Genomic DNA, 21,372 nt, shown 5'->3' with positions numbered 1-21,372 from the left:
ATTATATTAGTTCACTAGCATGACCATCTCTTTCTGTGTCTCTCTTGCTCTCTCGCTCACTCTAGCTCTCTGATCAAAGGGTGCATTGTTTGTGGAGACATTGTTACAAATTGTACAATTATTTAGTTTCGTTTATTCATGCTACTGTATCATTTTAAATTAAAGTACTAATGCGTCGTTTGGCAATAGTTTGGTTGTAATGTACATTGCTGAAACCTAGCATATTCCACACTAACGAGGCGGCTATAGAATAAAATTATACCTGAACGTTTGTTATGCTATGAATGATGATCGATAATTATATGTTTATACAACAATATGTATACAGAGTAAAACATTGAGAGGGTAGCTATCCTTGCATGAGCTGCTATGTTCATAAACTGTTGGTAAAATAACATAACAAACTGTTTGTGCAGGGTTGTTTAAAAGCAGTTGAATACATAGTGTTCTCAGTTAGATAGCCAGTAGAAAGCCAGTAGGTCTCATGTTCACCAACTATGGTTACCACGTTATGATGACCACGGTGTTCACCAGTGTGTGATCAGCAGTAAAAGATCACTAGTGTAAGATCATATGTGTCTGTGCATGTTCACCAGAATGAATTGTATTCACCAATATTAGGTCATCAGTATGTGTGCCCCTGTATGAGCTCAATCACCAGTGTATGATCACTAGTATAAGATCACTAGCGTATGATCCCCAGTGTATGATCGTCAGTGTATGTTCACCAGTATAAGATCACTAGGGTTTGATCACCAGTGTATGTTCAGCAGTATAAGATCACTAGCGTATGATCACCAGGGTGTGGTGACCAGTCAGTATTTACCAGTGTGTGTTGACCTGTGCACAATCACTAGTACGAGTTGCTCTCCTTAACACTTGACCTCCACATGGTTCGAGCATGTGTCGATGCTGGTGATCCTGCTCAACTGTGTGACACTGGGGATGTTCCAGCCCTGCGAAGACGTTACCTGCCAGACGGACTGGTGCCTCATCTTACAGGTGGGTGGGTGTGTGTGTGTATGTGTGTGTGTTAGCGTCACTTTTTGGCATGATGTGATGATAATTGGTTTACTATTGCGTGTATTGACTTTTTCATATAGTGATCTAGCCGGGCTATAATGGAGTATACATTTTTTTCAATTTTTTATCAAGCGCTAACTTGCACTTGATAAAAACTGATATAACTCGCACTTGCACTCAACTACACTGTTGGGATGAAGCAGTCCTGAGCTGGCGTCACATTGGATTTTACTACTTCTAAAATAATTGAAGCTTTCGAGCTGGTGGTGTCGCTAGAAATAGCGAACCCATTCTTTAATATAATCATATTTTATTTAGCCTGGAATTAGTAGTCATTGTCTGCAAAACATTTTTACTGGTAGCGGTAAGGTAATGGTGTTTACTTTGGAAATAAGGGTTATGGGATCCGACTGGCTGAAGCTAATCTGCAAAGTAAGGTTGACTGACAGCAGCTCTCAGCTCTCTGACAGCAACAAACACTGCAGACTGCAGTGTTTTTCAGACCTAATGGGTGAAGCGAACTGGCTCTCTGCGACCAGCGAAGTCGGACAGTGAGCTGATATTTGGAAACACGCCGAATAAGAAAGTCTCTCACTATCTTATAAGTTCCAGGTTTTTAGTTTACATCCCCTCACGTCCCCTCTGTTTTCGCTTCATCACAGAAAAGTTTGGACCTGATTTTTAAGCAGACGGGAAACTTTTGGCCGGCTCGTCCGGTCCAACATAGATTAGCTTTGGGTAATAGACTGAGTCTGTATCGACCTCGGGGGTGGGGTGGGGTGACTTCCTTGGAGCAGTAATGCACTTACCTCCCAGCGAGTGGGGCGAGAGATCACTCAAGTGTCCCATGACGGGTGCTGCTTAGTGTCCCACTTATTTAATCCAGTCTGGTGGAAGGCCCTTCACTCACTCAACCACATGCCTTTAACTTTGAACTATATTCCCTCCCACTGTGGGACATGGGAGTTCTGCTGCATCTCCCCAAACAATATATAAAAATACACAAAGGCATCAATTAATGATCAGTCAGATGTGACAAAAGCTGTGCGTAGCTGCTCGAACTGAACAGACACCATTGCTGTATATGTGTATGCATGTTTATATACATATATATGTATATAAACACAGTACCGTTTTTCTCGATTCAATCCTACTATCTTAGCAGCCCTTTTCCATTTCTATGTCCATCAATGTATCACCAGATCATTCATGTCTTATTTCCTCCCAGTCTGCGTCTTTTGTTCCATCGTTCGCACAGCTGCGGTGAATTGCGGCGTCGCTCCCCAGCCTGCGAGACGTGTTCATTATTTCTCAGCTACGAGTCACTCGTTATCTCCGACTCGTTATAAAAATGGCCTAATTAATGGAGACGCACACAGAACTTTGGCTGAGCGTCGTGAGTGTCTCTCAGTCTCAGTATGGAGTCAATATTGATTTTATGTGACTTTCCCTCATGGGGGAAGACTCATTATGCTACAAGCCGTTTCCCTCACCATGGAGTCCCAATCTTTGCGTGTGTGTGTGTGTGTGTTTGTGTGTGTGTGTGTTTGTGTGTGTGTGTGTGTGTGTGTGTGTGTGTGTGTGTGTGTTATTCTGTACCGGCAGGTTTTGGATGACTGCATCTTCGCCTTCTTCGCGGTGGAGATGGTCATCAAGATGATGGCCCTGGGGATCTTCGGCTCCAAGTGTTACCTTGGCGACACATGGAACCGGCTGGACTTCTTCATCGTCATGGCGGGGTGGGTGTTCTTCGCTTCCGCGTCCAACAGTGTCCCTTTAAAGGGGTCGAGGTGCCTTTTTCCGAGGCACTTCGACGTCACGACGAAGGGACACCCGCGGCAAGGTGTGTGTGGACGTGTGGAGCTCCGTCTGGGCAGAGATTGATGTTACTGGGCGGTTCTGAGAGAGGTTTAAGCTTCTCGGACATTAAGAGTGTAACGGACATTATGTGTGGTGCATTTCATAAACAACCACACTAGAGGTATCACAGTTGTTGTAGGTCGTATCCATCAAGCTTACATGCCCCACCCCAATCCTCCATGGAACTCTAAGCCCGAAACAAAGTATTTTGAGTCACATAGTGTTCGAAACACTTACACTTTAAGTTTGTAGAGACAGCAACAAAAGCAGCCATCTTGAACCCATTTTACACCAAAGCCCCCAAAATATCCGCTTTTCAAAAACGCTTTCAATGCAATGCCATTTTGATCTAATTGAATAAAGCGATGAGGGGACAGCTAGAAAAATAGTCCTGAAGCTTGTCCTTTTTTTTGTCCGTTGCCGCTTTGTTCGTGGGGAGAGGAGGACATTCTTGCACCAAATCCTGTGGGTGTGTGTGTGGATGATGGACACTTTTTGTTCTGATACAGTGGGCACATCACAAAGATTTCCCCCATGCTCAGGTCAAGTGAGGGCATGTCTCTGTGTGTACATATGGGAAAAGAAAGTATGCATGGGGAATTAGTCCAAGTGAAATCTCAATGCTATCTGATCTATCTCTCTCTCTCTCTCACACTCTCTCTCTCTCGCACTCTCTCTCTAATTCTCTTAACTCTCTTCTCCTCCACTTTCTCCACGTCTCTCGCACGCTGCAGGATGATGGAGTATTCTCTGGACGGCCACAACGCCAGTCTGTCCGCCATCCGTACGGTCAGAGTGCTCCGTCCACTCAGAGCCATCAACAGAGTGCCCAGTAAGTGCAACCACCCACCTCCCCTCCCCCCACACACACACACACCTCATCTCCATCCTGGGCTTTAAAGCTGAATTACCTAAAATGGTTCATGTTAAATATGAAATGAGCTACTTAAGGGAAATGTCTCCCTGCACTTTGTGGTAATATAATCCGGAGATGACCAATGCAACGAGTCATCTCTGTGACTCATCGCATGAATGTGTTTTTCGGAAAACGAAAGTGGCGGTGTGTAATGTCAATCTTCTCACGCAAGTCATCAGACTTGCGTTCTTTCAAGTGCAGTCCGATGTACCCAGGTGTTAAAATAACACTGAAATGATCGGCGCGATCAACAGAGGAACAGGATGGACGTAACTTCAGAGGATTTACATTTTTTTGTTTCATCAATGTCAAATGTCAGCTCAGTTATAGAAGGCGCTTGTCAGACAAGGCAAGCTAATACATTCAATTCACTTTTCAGACACACTGTGGTGAACTGTGATGAGCACCTTCCACCTACGTCCTACCTCCTATTTAGAAAATGTTATACAACTCAATAGATGTCTCAACATTAAATAGTACTGTACACCGCAGGCCTAGTGGCCAGTCATACATGACCTCACTCGATGAGGCTCATCACTGTTAAGAAGCAAAGCAGCTCTGCTGAAAGCTCTGTGAGGGAGACAGACGTGAACGCTATGTTCAAGAGACCCAAAGAGACCGGACTGGACTTAGATGTCATAACAACGCAAGGCTGAGGCATCCGGGCAATCCAGAGTGTATGGAAGTCATATTGTTTTTGGAAAACATTCAAAGCAGTCATTGCTGAGCTGGACACCAGATACCTGTGATAGGTGATACTGATTTTGTTTTTAGGAGCCTGTAACAAAGACCAAAACACTAAAAGCAGCCAAGAGAAATCTGTGGAGGAGCGTGTGTATGTGTGTGTGTGTGTGTGTGTGTGTGTGTGTTTGACTAACGACCTCTATTCTAGGCTAATGCTGTTGTTAGCATGTTTAAATGGGCAAGCCCAAATTCCCAGACATGAGTGATACAGATCGAAGAATGTGAGAATGTGTAAACAGTATGTGGATTTCCTGGCACACACACACACACACACACACACACACACACACACACACACACACACACACACACACACCCTGCTTTACTAATGATCCTCCTCAGATACCAAAAATGTGTCCTGTTCTCCTGCCAGTCACAGGAAAAGAGAGACAGAGAGAAAAAGTGAGGGATAGAGATGGAGATAGAGAGGAATAGGGAGAGAGATGGAGTGAGAGAGAGTAAGCCAGAAAGAGGGAGAAAGAGTACACACACAAACACAAAGAGACACAGTGGCAAATTTAATTCTAACTGCACTATGTCACTTTTTTACAGCAACATCACTTTTGCTCTAACTTTCTGTTCGGTCTAAAAATACGACTCCTCCACCAGGGTCTGTTTCTTCTAGATCCATCTCTAGAAGCAGGCCAGCAATGAATGCGTCTTCGTCACCTTCAGTTATGGGTGTAGAGGAGTGAATGTGAAGAGCTTCTAAAAAAACGTGATTTAATTGTATTATTATTTTATTTAGACTTACTATTGTATATTTATTATCATTTCAAGTACTTCTAGACAATGGTCCTGACTGCAGTGGAATCATTACACAGTGATGGTGTGAGGCGATGTATTTGGTTGTAGTTATGTAGTAAATTGGTTGCTTTCTGAATATGAATAGAGAGAGAGAGAGAGAGAGAGAGAGAGAGAGATGTGGAGAGATGGACTGAGTGGACTATTTGCCCTCTGCTCTGATTTTGTGTAATTGTGTCCTTGTTTCATTAGGGGTTATTATTCTATCTTCCTCCTTGTTAATCTCTCCCTCTTCCAGGGTTGTGATCTTTATTTATCCGGTTGAGTCTCTTTCTGTCTGGACTCTCTCCGTCTTCTGCATGTCCATCAGACTGAGGGGTAGCTGGACAGAAGCCAGATAGGCTAATAGACTGAAAAGTGTTATTAGAAAAGAACAGCAGGCACAGGAAGATCTACTGAACCGGTGGGGGACCTATACTGTAGGTTGTGCCAGATGCTGAGTGCATGTCCGTCCGTCTCTCTCTCTCTCTCTCTCTCTCTCTCTCTCTCTCTCTCTCTCTCTCTCTCTATCTCACTCTATTGTCTCTCTCTTATTTTTTCTCTTCCTCTATCATCTCTCTCACACATATCAATGACTTTATTTTCCCTCTAAGAATTCCCACAATGAATAATCATAATAACAATTCTATTAGATATCATACTGTCAATATGACTACCTCAAGTCATCACGGTATACCACATCAATACAGGGAACACCAGAAGAACAGGCCAACACTGGAGTCTCTATGACTGTTGGAGGCCGTCCCATATAGTTCTGCCAAGGTGCAGCATTCCTCCTCCCGATCAGACACAGTAGCCCTGAAGCCCTCACATAGTCGCAGCAGAGGATTCACACACACACACACACAAACACAACACAACACACACACACACACACACACACACACACACACGCAGGCACACACACACACGTAGGCACACACACACTCAGGCACACACACATGCCCACGCACACACACATGCACGCAGGCATGCACGCAGGCACACACACATGCCCATGCAGACACACACATGCACGTGCACGCACTCACACATGCGCACACATTTCTAATCTTCTTAGATGTTAATCGTTTGTCATCTCCAGCGAGCTCCCGTCACACCAACTACAGGCACACTTGTTGTCAGTCGTGGCCATGTTTGTTTGCGGCTCTTCTCCCTGTGATCATATGTCTGTACATTGTTCCCACAGTGGACGGGATCAAGCCTCGTTGTCGTTGTTTTTGTTTTTGTGTCAATCATAACAATAATGTCCATCTTGTGTTGTTTGTGTTAGCTTTGTCATTTGTAATTGCCTTTCAGATAATGACTTTCTGTCTTGTTCCCGGAGATCCTGGAATAATGTGCTCTGCCTTTGCTCTGGGGCTGGGCTGAATTAGTGCATCCACAATGTTGTTGTTCATTTTCCCGGTTCTGTTCTGCGGGCCAGACGCAGATGGTATTAAGGATTGTCAAACTATATTAAGAGTGTGTGCAGACACTCAGACACACTTACACACACACACACACACACACACACACACACACACACACACACACACACACACACACTTACACACGCACACATACACACACACACACACACACTTACACACACATACACACACACACACACACACACACACACTAACACGCACACTTACAGACATACACATACACGCACAAGTGAGAATGTAAGTTTTGGAAAGATGTGTATGAATGTTTTTCCCATTATATTTTAGACTATCTCTCTCTTTCTCTCACTCCTCCTCTCTCTCTCTCTCCCTCCCTCTCTCCCCCCACTGCCCTGGGGTGTCCAGACGGCTCTGTGTTTGCTCTCAGTAGATGTGAATGGGCCGGTATAAACCAGATGTTGCGTGTGTGTTTGCGTGCTGTATCCTGGAGACGGTTATCTGTATAGTAACTCCCCGCATGGATCATGTTTACCCGGTCGCTCGTTGCACGTCACCGCAACACGTGTCTCACACACTCCACTGAGCCCACACACACACACACACACACACACACACACACACACACACACACACACACACACGTATCCCTACAATTATAGCCACACACACCCACACACACATACACACACACCTAGGTTGAGACAACCCTACAAATACACACACACATACACGCGCGATCACATGCACAAGCAATTTACACACTCCCTGTTGTATACACAGATGTATACACACAGATGTATACACATTGATGATTACACGCACCACCACACACACACACACACACACACAATTACTCATTAACAAGTCAGAATGTATTTATACATAAGATATTTAAATAGGTGGTCATACATGTTAACAAGGGACTGGAGAGTACAACCAGAGAATTTGACGTCTCGATTATGGAAGGACTAATACCGTTGCTGCATGGATGAGGCATATACAATATTACTACTTCATCTGGAGCTTATGTAAACATGTGGATGAACCTTCTGCATGGGAGCGGTGTTAAACCGCAGTAGACTTCATAAGCTGGGCCTCACCTCCAAACTACATTACAATATATTGTAAAAACTTTTTTGCAAAGCGATGTGCAATAAATGCATTCAACCATGCCAATACAACCAAGAAAGTGTATGAATCCTGCAAGTACATGACATTCATCAAAAAAGCTAACTGCCTTAAGTGCTACATTATAGAAACAAGAGATAGAGCAAGTATTGTATTTTATGGAGAATAGAAAGATTACTATTCGCTGTCACCAGCCGTACAGTGGAAACATCCTCATGCGGTAAAGCTATTCCTGCAATGCAGGCTGATTTCAGCTAGAAACTGTGTGGATGTTTCGGATAAACGACACAAAACAAATCTCAGGACCGCTGTGGTCCGGTGACTGGCTTTCCGGGAGTGTCAGCCCTCTCGAAGAATCCAGACCCCCCGCTGATGAGTCATCATCATCAGTTGTAAAGTGCGGCTGACATCTTCAGGGGCCTTCTGTCCGAGATGTCTAAGGGCGTCCACGTTCAATTTAATGAGCTGGCGATGAATGGCTCACTGTCGGACGGTCTGTCAGTGAGTTTGTCGGGGAGGGCGAGTGGAGCAGGAGGGGTGAGAGACAAGCCGAGCTGCTTCAGGGTCCTTCATCGGGAACCGAGCATGCCTTCCTTCTAGGGGTGTAACGATACACAAAAGTCACGGTTCGGTATGTTTTTTGGTAGTTTTTATTATTTAATTTTTATTTAAAAATGTTATTTATTAAAAACACAATCAAGTCCAGGACTTATTTCCATTGTGTTCCTCAACACAAAACATCAGGACAAGACACTCACACAGTGTCAGAGTGTCACAGAGTGTGTGATAATCAATAAAAACTTGAGTGAAAAAAAAAAGCTTACACTGTTTATGGTATTCAAATTTATTAATTTTTTTTCAGTACGTACCGAAATTAAATGCGCATCGAACCGTTAGACCCGTACCGAAAAATGTCGGTACGAATGAGTGTATCATTACACCCCTACTTTCTTCGGTGTGAGGCATGAGGCCACTTGCATCTCATGTGTAGGGACTGACCATGGCCGTAGAGGAGAACATCTGGGCATCGAGGAAGCAAGGACAAGAGCGTAGGGTACAGAACGCCTTTTGAAATGCAGAACTATGATGACAGACAGGGCTGAGATAGACCTAGTTGTGTCTCATTACTCAGTCTCTTCCTTGTCTATGCTAGTTTTGTGTTTGTACTGTTCAGCCCGATGTGTGTGTGTGTGTATGTGTGCGTGTCCTCAGTCGGTGGCTGTGTTGGGAACAGTGTGTTCTCTAACCCTGTCACTAGGAATGTTTGTGGCAACTAAGCAGCCTCCAGGACATGGCGAGAGTAGATCTATTAGCCTTCGTCTCTTTCTACTCCTCTCGCTCTTTCGCTCTCGTTCTTCATTCCAAAAAATAGACTTCATTTACACACAATGCTCGAACAATCATGTGTACAAATAAACATAAGAGAGTTAATGTATCACACACACAGACCCACAAACACATACACACTCATGCTCACACACAAACACATTGGCTCTAACCTTGGACGAAAGACTAATGCAGCCCACTGCAACACTCACAGGCAACTCTCTCTTGCTGTGTTGTTTATTGAGTCCATGGGACATGTGTGTATATGTGTGTGTGTGTGTGTGTGTGTGTGTGTGTGTCTGTGTGTGTGCATGTGTCAGGGCATAACACAAAGGGCTTCTGCCCAAGCGGGTGATGTATGACAGGGTGAGAACAGCCGTCCGCGGTGAACCTCCTGACCCCTTTAGCGGGTGACCTATGGCGCGTCCCTCTCCACACATGGGGCAGCAGGACCAGCCTCAGCCGGGTTCACGTGCCATCACTTCTGATGGTGTTCGTTGGGGGGAAGCCTTATGCTACAGCTGAGTCGTTTCAATGTAAAGGAGGAAACGTATACATTTACATGGATGTATTTGACTTTTCTGAAATCGTGATTCACATGGCTCTCTCTCTGTCTCCCTCTCTCTTGTTCGTTTGTTCCAAAGCACAAGCGGAATTCTGTAGTCCAATACACGATACAATCAAGGATGAAATGCTTTTCTCCTGCTATTGCACCACAAATATCCCGGAGAGGCAAAAATGTTGCTACACCCCAGAATAGATTACAATAAATCACAGGGCCACTGTGCGTCTTTGGTCAGCAGTATCCATTGTTACGATTTATTTGCAAAGGCAAAAGGAGGATCTCTTTCATCTGATGATGGCCACTAACTTTCTCAACAAATTGCATCACAATGCTTAATGCTGAAGAAAAGGAAAGAGTAGTCTTCACACACCAAGTGTAGATAAGGAAGGGGTTTGCTGACCATAAAGCATCTTTGGATGACGATGATAAAGTGTCCGTTGGCCATAAAGTGTGTATAACGCAAAATACTTGTTATCAGGGGAAAGAAAGAAAACCTTGTCTTTTGTTTGTCATTGGGGATACATATAACTTGTTTCTATATGGTAGCACTTAAAGCAGTTGCTTTGCTTATTTTCAGAATTTTTATGTACCCAAATGATTCTCCCACTTTTTGGGGTATATCTTCATTGTGAATGCACTTACTTTAAGTCACTTTGGACAAACGTGTCTGCTAAATAAATGTAATGTACAAAAACTGACGTCTAAAGATTTGAACGTCAAATAGCTCACACTGTCCAATAGCTCAGAGATCCCAACTTGAAGTCTCCTTCAAGTCAACTTCGACCTGTTGCTTCAGCGTAACGATGGAGAATGTCCACTGAAAAAACAACTTGGTTTCTAATTAGCAAATCTGGCAAGGGCCCAGACTCTTTGTTGTCCTTTTTGTTGTTGTTTTATGTCTGATAAGAGACAGACATACATGCCTGTCTGGTAGATGACTCATCCCAGCCTCTTCCAAGCATGGACCATTAGGACTTCAGTGGGAACACAACACAGATATATCTACTGATTCAACGGCAACTCTGAACTCTCATTGAACTCTTTTGTTTGTGGTAAATGCCCGCTTATATCACTCCTCATTTCAAATCCCATTGGTTCTTATCGATTGATTGAAGATGCGTACAAATAAATGTACTTTGTAGTCACATCTAATGATATTTTTGTATATATTTGATGTTATTCTAAGAATAACATGCATATAAATGCATATATATATATATATATATATAGAAACGTCATTGAAGAAGCACAAAGAGAGGATCAAGTTCCCAGAAATAGGGATGGACAAAAACCCAGAACCCGCAGAGGCTCTCCCTCCAAAGAAACCCAGTGTGTGTCTGTCCGTCCCTGCTCGTGGACATGAGAGAGTGACACGATAAGTGATTGTATGGGATGTGACAGGGCCTCAACCTCCAGAGAGGGTGTGCGTCGGACAATAGCCGGCCCTCTCCTACATGTCAAGCCCCTCATCTCTGCCAGCTCTTAGATAACATTAGCTGGAGGGGCGGGGGGGGGCAGGGCGCGGGGGGGGGGGAGAAGTGGCGATGATGGTTCCAGCTGAGAGGGAGTGACAGGACACGTGAAGACACTTTACGAGCTGTACTCAGAGATCTGCACCGCATAATGTACAGCATGGCGCCGGAGATCTCTCACTCAATTATGTATGCCTGCAAATAACTTGTACTTGACTTGTCTGACTGTAGGTCTTGACTGTAGACATTGAATGGTTGCATTGTTAATAGTAAGCCGAGTATATGTCTATAGATGTATGGCCTTTATTGCATCGCATTCAATGTAGATATATATATAATGTGATATATTACGGATGTGTGTGTGCCTTTGTTGAAACTTACATATTTCTACCTATTTATTTTGTGTGTGTGTGTGTGTGTGTGCACCAGGCATGCGTATCCTGGTGACTCTCCTGCTGGACACGCTGCCGATGCTGGGGAACGTCCTCCTCCTCTGCTTCTTCGTCTTTTTCATCTTCGGCATCGTGGGTGTGCAGCTGTGGGCAGGGCTTCTGCGCAACCGCTGCTTCCTGGGAGAGGACATCCCGACGTAAGCAGTCGCACACACCACCGTTCCTGTCCTTCTATGTGCGTGTGTCTGCCTGTGTGCGTGTGTGTGTGTGTGTGTTTGTATGTGTGCGCTTTTGTGCATGTGCATGTGGGTGTGTGTGTGTGTGTGTGTGTGTGTGTGTGTGTGTGTGTGTGTGTGTGTGTGTGTGTTTGTGTGTGTGTTTCCAGGTCTCTGAACATACGGCTTGAATGTGAATGTTGTCATGGGCGAATTCTTCTCCACAGACACACACATCCATACACACACACATACATAGACACACACACACGCACATGCACACAAGCAAAAACATGAAGACACACACAGACAGGAAGTGAGTGAGGATAGAGGGTGCCAGCTTTAGCCATGGGGGGTAAAGTTGTGTATGGAGAGAGGAGCAGACTTTAGCCTCTTGGAACACCGGAAAATAATATATTTCACAGAGGTGTTCCAGAACTGATTCTATTTTTAATGTAATGGTGCAAATTGTCCTGGAGTTCAAAAAGATGACTGTACCCTGTGTGTGTCTGTGATGTGAGTGAATCAGTAGGCATGAGTGAACATGTGTGTGAGTGTGTGTGTGTGTTGGTGTGCATTCTTGATATTCTTTGCTGGTCTTGACGTTATGTCTGTATCATGTTGAGATTGGTTGCTATTTGTGCTTCATTATTTGGTTCATTGGTTCCCCATCCATTCTGGCTATTGATTAACCTTCTTTATGACATGTTTAGCCGTGTGGACAGCAATGTTGTTGCATCCTTTTTGCTGTGCTTTGGAAATGGCCCTGAGGGCCTCCAGGACATGATTGTGTGGTTCAAAGCACTTTCTTACCGTTCACCGGGTGCTTCATCCCACTTAGGAAGGCCTGATTCCCTACCCTTCAACAACACTGCTTTGTTCACAAAGACATCACAAGTCTGAGGTTGAAGCCTTTGTAACCTGAACGTAATCAAATCAATATTAAAAAGGTAAAAAATTCTCCTTAGGAAATAAAAAAAGTCAGAAAAACATGTGCAAATCCCTATATCTAATTATATGTGTTACTTAAATAGAGTAACACCTTAACAAAATGGATGTCTTCATGCAAATGCAGGTAGTTCCCCCACCCAGATAGAATTATGAACCAAGATGGAGCCTAGATGGCCACCAGCTGACTATAAGGCCAATTGTCACGTATAGTTCCATGAGATGGCGTCGTACCCTTGCTCAGGGCATGGTTGACCTCTTGCCCTAAGATATAGCTGTCCAGGGGAAAGTGACATTAGCCATGATCTCTCTTTGCCCCATTGCCCTTAAGCATGTAACAGTATGTGCATATACTGTACACATAAATTGGACTTGACATTGCTGTGGTTTAATACAAGGAGAGAATGGCTGGCGGCTGAGCTCTAAAGCTGTAAAGCGCTGTTATATAATAATAATACCTATATTTACACAACATTTTATTTATGCAGCACTTTTAAAAAACAATGTTACATAGTGCTTCACAGAGCAAATAAAGATTGTACAATAAATAGTTTAAAGTGACAATTAAAATGTGGTCAGGCTTACAAAAATGCAAGTCAAGATTTCACCAGGAAGCACATGCCATATGTCGTAACAACACATCCCTGACCCCCTTTGGTCTAGAGTGCAACTTCATGGACCACCAGGAGAGACCGACCCTAAGTACTCCAGCCTCGCTCAGTCTCACAGAGGATTAACACATGTGAAATACAGTCCAAGACAGTCCAACTCTGTACAACATATGCCTGTGATAAAATGTGATAACTCACATTTTCACTTCTATTCTGAAATGTATAGGCAGTGCCAGTGCAGTGAGGCCAGAACAGGGCTTAATAGCTTCCATTTTCTTTAAACCATCAATAATCTTGGCGCAGAGAGTTTGATCGGCCGAAGGCGTGGTATTGGGTTCTGAGGAAGGCAGGTGCAAAGGGAGTTAAAATAGTCCAGGTGTGATGATGACAAAGGATTCATGTCTCCAAGACAGGAACTCTTTGGGAAGTGTTGCGAGCCTGCAAAAGTATGACAAGCGAACCACTTGAGCTCATAACCTGCTGTTCCCCCTGCCCCAGGATATACAACGTGTCCATGAGCTCCTACTACATGTCGGAGGAGGGCGAGGAGAGCCCTTTCATCTGCTCGGCCGCCCGCGAGAACGGCATGCTCCGTTGCCACGACGTCCCGGCCTTCAGCGAGGGCGGCGAAGAGTGCTCGTTGGACGCCCAGCTTCAGGGCTCGTCTGTGATTGGCCAAGCTGCGGTTGCCGTGGCGGCAGCGGCGTCGGCAGCGGCCAGCAGGAACGGCTGCGTGAACTGGAACCAGTACTACAACATCTGTCGGCCGGGAGACAACAACCCGCACAAGGGCTCGGTCAACTTCGACAACATCGCCTACGCCTGGATAGCCATATTCCAGGTGAGAGACAGGAAGGGGAGGGGGGTGTGGACAGACCGGTGCTCCGTATGCCTGTGTGCAGCCAGGGGTCTCCGGAGGGCTGTTCCTGTTAATAGACCGGGTGTTGTACTCCCCATGGAGAGGCTGTCAGGGCCTGCTCTGCTCCGCTCTGTTTATACGAGGTGAGAGAAGATATTCATGTCCTGTGATTACGCAACTTCAACCCGATGCACATACCTCCACTGGGACTGGCAGTCCTCACCTCGCTTGTGCACACACACCGGTTCACCAGGGGACTCAGGAGAATGTGAGCAGAGTGCCGAGGGGTGATGCTGTGTGATTCCCTGCAAGGATCGAAGGTGGCCTGACAGGGATTAAAGGCAGATCTAATGGTGTGTGTGTGTGTGTGTGTGTGTGTGTGTGTGTGTGTGTGTGTGTGTGTGTGTGTGGTGTAAGAGAGATAGATAGAGGTTAAATAAGAGAGCCCAGCTTCATATTTGGAGGTCGCTGAGATCAAATTATCTCATTTAATTTTTTGCAATGCCAGAGCGAGCATCTCCTTCAGCCAGAGATGAGAAGAGATGGAATTTCTTATGTGGATTAGAACTCCGACCTGTGTGTGTGTGTGTGTGCGTGCATGCACATGGATTACTGCTGGTTAATATGCAAAGCATCAAAAAACACATTTAAGATCGATTTGGAATTTAATTATGTTTGCTTTGGGACGAAGAGAGCTAGACCAAGTGATAATTTGATTTAACTGATTGAACATGAACAAGACCGCGTATCAGATGTAGATTCAGACGTTGATTCAGATGCATTGAATGCAACAAAGGGCAAACAAGTATCCAATTCCTTTCTCTCGTTCTATCGCCTACTTTTATTTTCCTGCCTCTCTCTGAAATTCCCTCATCAACACTTTGTAGAGTTTCTGCTTAAGTCTCTTAAATTATAAACAGTATAAATAAAACAGCCCAGCACAGCAGGTCTCTAATAACAATTACTGATGAACCTCAGGTCAATGGACTCCTGGGCCCACAGACAGACAGACAGACAGACAAACACACACACACCAGATGCACACACACACACACACACACTTTTCAGCCGACTGGTAACTTTACACATTACCAAACCCTTAAACAGTATAATGACCTTGTTGAGAGCATAAGTGGCGATCAGGTTAAGGTTTGGCCCTTGTTGAGGTCTGTTTGAAGGATCTCCTGGGGGATCCGCCCCTGTACACTGTGTGTGTGTGTGTGTGTGTGTGTAGACCAGGCCTTAGGGGTTAAAAACAGCTGACCCTGAACAGACAGGTACGACAGCTCCGCCAGGCATGTCCTTGGAACTTCACACAGCGACATTAACAAGGCACAAACCCAAATAAGTATATGTGATGTGTTCCATTGTTCCTTTCCGAAACGCGATGTGGTGCGGTGTTGGTACCAGCGTGGGCAGAGAGGTTCCACCTGTGTTCCCTGCAGCACACATCATCAATATGTCCAGCAGGACCTCTCCTCTCCACCTCAAGTCACCCTCTGCTGCAGCTCTCTCCGGGACTGACACGGTCAAACACCCCAACGCTTGAGCTTGTCACAGACCAGACAAGGGCACATACTGTTGTAGAATATTGTTGGCTTGTCGGTCAGCTCCCGAAGTACATCAGCACAGATACCGCATTCTAGAGGAACAAATGTTAAAAACAGCACAGCAAATGTCAATGAAGCATAGCCACAGTTATGAGTTCATTTTGAAGACATGCCAATAAGATGAGAGTGACTTTATTAAATCCAGGTGAGAAATATGGGGAAATTAGGGATTTGAAACATTATATGTAGATATCTTAGGTCAGAGTCAAAACTGTCTGGTTACTATATGTCATATCTCTATGCAGATAACAAACATCTTTTGGTTTCCCCACTATATCAAATGACTTAATTTCTCCAAAATCCTAAAGAGATGTTTGAACCAAGACATAATTTAAGGTAATGGTCTTGCTGACGGACTTCTGAGTTAGTTTGTCATTATTTATTTCTGTACGGCAACTCTAAAATGCTTCAGTGTCCAGCTGTCATGTCTTGCTTGCTCAAGCACTTGGAACAGCTTAAGGAAGATGCAACCTTATGAATATGAGGACTTATAAAAGGTCCTAGGCCAGATTACACTCAATAATGTGATTGCATGTGTGATCCAAAGAGGTATCAGGGGGGCAGCTTACCTGCAAATGTGTACAGAATGAACTGCTATAGCTGAGCCCTTACAGGAATGAAATCTTGACTTCTACATCAATCAGCCACAAGCCGCACATTTTCAGGATTTTATTGTTTGCATGTGTGTGTATGTATGTGTGTATGTGTGTGCAATATTGCTGATGTTTATGTCTGTGTGTATTGCCTATGTTTATGGCTGTGCATGTGTGTTTGTGTGTGTGTAAGTGTGTTTCTGTGTGTGTGTGTGTGTGTGTGTGTGTGTGTGTGTGTGTGTGTGTGTGTGTGTGTGTGGTGTGTTTGTGCGTGTGTGTGTGTGTGTGTGTGTGTGTGTGTGTGTTTGTGCGTGTATGTGTGTGTTTGTACGTGTGTATGTGTGTGGTGTGTTTGTGCGTGTATGTGTGTGTTTGTACGTGTGTATGTGTGTGTGTTCAGGCAGGTAGTGTGTGATGCCAGAGGGGGCAACAGTATATTATGGGCTTGGCTGAGCTGAGCCTCCGCTCCACACACACACACACACACACACACACACACACACACACACACACACACACACACGCATATACACATACATACACATAATCACACATCCTCATGAAGAGGGTGTTCATTCTGCAGATTAGTTCAGAAGAGAGCTGAGAAATGTGGCACTGCCTCCAAGTGTGTGTGTGTGTGTGTGTGTGTGTGTGTGTGTGTGTGTGTGTGTGTAAGTAAGTAGGATATTAGGGAGTCTGTGTGATTATGGCCAGAGAGGACTAGCTGTTGCTCAAGGCTCTTTGTGTGTGTAATTGTTTTGCTAACTGCCTTGTTATTAAACCATGCCCCCACCCCCCTCCCTCGCCCTCTCCCTCTCTCTCTCTCCCTCCCACTCTTGCTGTCTCTCACCCCAGGTCATCACGCTGGAGGGATGGGTAGACATCATGTACTATGTCATGGACGCTCACTCCTTCTACAATTTCATTTATTTCATATTGCTCATCATAGTAAGTACACTTCAACTATTAGTTAGTTAATTAGTATCACTGTTTTTATTGTGTTGTCGATTTTCAGCTAACTGATATTTCAATACTTAGTTGCAAGGTCCAATCTCACAAAAGAGAAACGGGTGATGTAAGACATTCAGAGTCACCTGCATAGAGTCGAGTGGTCCATTGTAGCCCACATTGTGACAGACCACTAACCTCGGTCACTTCACCATCCCTGAGCTGCTGAACACTAAGGGAGCCACCCCTGCCTCCGAGCTGCTCCGATGTAGCACACACAGCGTTCTCAGTGTGTTCTGGGTCTCCATACAGCTGAGGCCGTCGTATTTCCTCCGGATTATGTCAGGGATCGGGGCTACATTTTGCATCGCTGTACGACCTAGTTTTCCCCCCAATCCTGGCTGGTGTATGATGTGGAGAAATGCTTAGTTTGCATTGCAGCAAGGACATGGGGGTTGGAGTGGAGGGGGGAGGGGAGGGGGGTGGGGTGTGGTGGTTGGTTGAAGAGAAATATTAGTGGTGACGAGGGAAGGAATGAATGCAGGAGTTGAGTATGACCTTGCTGTCGCTCACGATTGACCAGGGTTTGAATTAGGAATTCTTATTTATATCTATCACTTGGGAAAGGTTTGTTTATAACAAAAAGGAAAGGCTGTGGAACAAACTCACACTATATTACAACATCACAACCGCTTAGCAACATTTAACACTGTTTCCGTAAACACATTTGAGGAAATAAAGACTTCCGAGAATGGTAAAACTATTCTCTTTATACCAGGCAAAATAAACTCATACAGTCAATACTTGAATCAACCAAGATTCAAATATTAAGTAAAACAGCCGGCTTAGATGTTTTCGTACAGGAAGCTCAGTGTGTTGATTGGAACATGTGCGCTCCAGGTGGGCTCCTTCTTCATGATCAACCTCTGCCTGGTGGTCATCGCCACCCAGTTCTCGGAGACCAAGCAACGGGAGAACGCCCTGATGAGGGAGCAGCGCGCCCGCTACATGTCCAACGACTCCACGCTGGCCAGCTACAGCGAGCCGGGCTCCTGCTATGAGGAGATGCTACGCTACGTTAGCCACCTGTACCGCAAGCTCCGGCGTCGGGTTCAGAGGATATACTCTGGCTGGCACAGGTATGTGTGTGTGTGTGTGTGTGTGTGTGTGTGTGTGTGTGTGTGTGTGTGTGTGTGTGTGTGTGTATGTAGTTGTGTTTGTCTTGATATGTGTGGGTGGGATGAGGTCCGCAGATCCACAAAGTCATGTGTGTTAGCTGCTGTTGTTTTTGCTGTCGCTGTGGTTAAAAACAAATGCAGAATTGCAGAAGGTTTTGTACCAGAATTCATTGCTTGCCTGACAATTCCTATCTTAGGCCCTTCAATATGCACTTAGTCTCTTGGGCTCTTAGGCTATTTTATCATTTAGCTTGGACTTTTGAGTCTGTGTCTCTGTTTCTTATTGTGCTGTTTCTTATTGTGCTGTGCGCCTCCCCACAAAAAGAACCCAATATATTGATTGCCTTGTCTACAGGAGCACTTGGAATCTACTTTTCGAGAATTTCAAACAATTGCAGAGAGAGATGTTTTCTCCGTCCAAACAGGCGAGAGAGTGGTTGTACGAGAGATGTAGACAACAGTTGTCCAAACACTCCATCCAGATTGACGAGAGATAGGCTGTCATCAAGACTGAATGTTTGCCAGAAGCGTTGTCGAAACACGTGCTTAGGTTAGACCAGTCAACGACCAATATAAAGAGGGCATCATTGACATGTCGCTGCGCTATGCTATAAGTCCTCGACCTTGAATTGATATTATTAAACAAACAACAAGCATTCACAGCATCATCCAAAGCAGTGTTTACTGGTACCAGCCCATTAGCAGGGATTATGCAAACCACGGATGTCTGTACAAACCTGAAACCTGTAGGTACGCACATAAAGTGGAGGTCTCTCGTAAACTGCCCCTACGTGTAAACAAGTGAGACGGTTGTGAGCGCCATGTGCCTTTGTGCAGTTACAGTTACGTTTTTAAATCCAGATACCATCTAGACACTGAATGCTGTGCGTGTCATAACTCTCCTGTCTCCTGACCGCCCATGCAGTAAACGCCGTAAAAAGGTCAACCCCAACGGCGGGGGCAACGGCGGGGGCAACGGGGGCGGAGCCAGCAGCCACAGCCTGGCGCGGGGCTGCGGGGGGTCCGGGCCGGCGGCCACTGCCCCCTGGCTGCGGCCCATCCACAACCTGCTGCAGCACCACCAGCACCACCACTGTCACCTCAGCAATGGGGGGAAGCACCCCTCGCCGGCCACCTCGCCCACCACGGAGTGCGGCCTGGAGGAGCTGGAGATGAGGTCGCTGGTGGTCCGGGCGGGGAGCGGGAATGGGAACGGTGCCGGTGGTGGCGGCGGCGGCGGCGACTCGCCCGTCGTCACCCAGGGGATGGGGGCCTTGCTGGGGCGGCTCAACGGGGGCATGAACTACCCCACCATCCTGCCCTCGTTTGTGTGCAGCTACGGCAGTAAGACCCCCCCGCCCCACGCGCAGCACTGTGGGCCCAGTCCGGACCACCATCCCCCCCACCACCTGGCCTCCGAACACACCGACACGCTCAGCAAACTGCACCAGCTGATGGGACAGCACAGTAAGCCCACGCACGCACACACACACAGACACACACACACACACACACACACACACACACACACACACAGGTTCTCAAAAATCAACCAGCGAAACAACCTACTCAGCCTGCCTATCACACACTTATACAAACCCACACAGCAGATCTAACTGAATCACCTGTTTCCGCTCCAATCCCTCCTTTTTTCGGGAACATTGTTTATTTCCCTTCAATTCCCCTTCACTTGTCCTCACGCACGGCGGCTTTTGCCTCTTGGGACCCATTTATGTTCCTCTTTGCTTTAACTGATCTCTCTTTCTGCATTTTCTTGAACCATAACCTCTCCTCTTTTCCGCCTCACTACCTCTTACTACCGCTGTCTCTCCCTGGAAGGTCAGCCTCAGGATGGACTAAAACAGCTGAGCTTTCTGCAATCACTTCTTTATAGTTATGACGGACCAGAGCCGAGTGGCACACAAGGTAGTGGGACAGAGAGAAGGCAGAGCTGGATAATGTGAACATCTATGTATGCTATGTTTTCTTAAAAAAGAAAACATAGCATAGTGTAACATAATGTTAAACATTAGTTTAACATTCAAATGATATTTCTGTTAAAAGTATTTTTACATATGAGACTATCCACGGGGTCAAGAGACAGATCTGATGAAATAGGTTTGACAGCGATGTGTAAAACACACACGTTTGTATATTATTATTACTATTTGACACGTGTGTCAAATAGATCATAGAGGAACGAAACTGTCTTTACAAATTCTCTCTCTCACTCTCTCGCTCTCTCTCTCTCTCACTCACTCACTCACTCACTTTCACACACACTGACACAGACACACTCACACACACGTTGACACAAACACACATAGATACAGACTCCAGGCTGTCTCGGCAGGACTGCAGAGACAGTAATTAAGCACACACATCATTTAGCTCCTAGCGGGAGTGAGAGCTGACGTTGTGTGTGGCATGTTGAAAATTCAGGGCCGGATAAATGGGAGCGTCTAGGAACATAAGGCAACAGAGAAACGTCAATGTATTGACTTTATTTGAATGAGTTATTTTCAAATATAATCAATCAAAATCACAAACCAGGCCCTTTTGGATGTATATTATGAACATTTTCAAGAACTTTTTCCTTTTTACCAATTACTTTTTACATTCTGTTGAGAGCAAACTTGAGGTCTGATACCTTGTGGATGGATACAATAACTTATACAAACACATTATTCTGTGTGTACTGCACTCGTACTCTGCAGGCTGCACCTACCTTATGCAGACTAGCACAAGCCCCTTCACGCGTATGCCTGTGGCTCTGTTTTCCCAATGGG

At 45.4% G+C, this 21,372-nt stretch overlaps 1 protein-coding gene across 1 annotated transcript in view; it reads left to right on the top strand.

The window, feature by feature from the left end:
• The first annotated feature begins 784 nt into the window (after positions 1–784).
• The window catches only part of cacna1ha (calcium channel, voltage-dependent, T type, alpha 1H subunit a), a 62,541-nt gene continuing 41,953 nt past the window's right edge, over positions 785–21,372 (top strand). Inside the window, exons 1-8 of the mRNA XM_084488786.1 lie at positions 785–1,002; positions 2,629–2,762; positions 3,618–3,715; positions 11,659–11,818; positions 13,894–14,236; positions 17,313–17,405; positions 18,306–18,544; positions 19,509–20,050. Coding sequence (XP_084344912.1) covers positions 910–1,002; positions 2,629–2,762; positions 3,618–3,715; positions 11,659–11,818; positions 13,894–14,236; positions 17,313–17,405; positions 18,306–18,544; positions 19,509–20,050 — 1,702 coding nt within the window. The 5' untranslated portion in view covers positions 785–909. The remainder of the gene's footprint in view (positions 1,003–2,628; positions 2,763–3,617; positions 3,716–11,658; positions 11,819–13,893; positions 14,237–17,312; positions 17,406–18,305; positions 18,545–19,508; positions 20,051–21,372) is intronic.

This window comes from Micromesistius poutassou (genome assembly GCF_964030765.1).
Source record: "Micromesistius poutassou genome assembly, chromosome: 1".
In the NCBI taxonomy this organism is placed as follows: domain Eukaryota; kingdom Metazoa; phylum Chordata; class Actinopteri; order Gadiformes; family Gadidae; genus Micromesistius; species Micromesistius poutassou.
The sequence above is the reverse complement of the archived record's forward strand: the minus strand, read 5'-3'. Positions and strand labels throughout refer to the sequence as shown.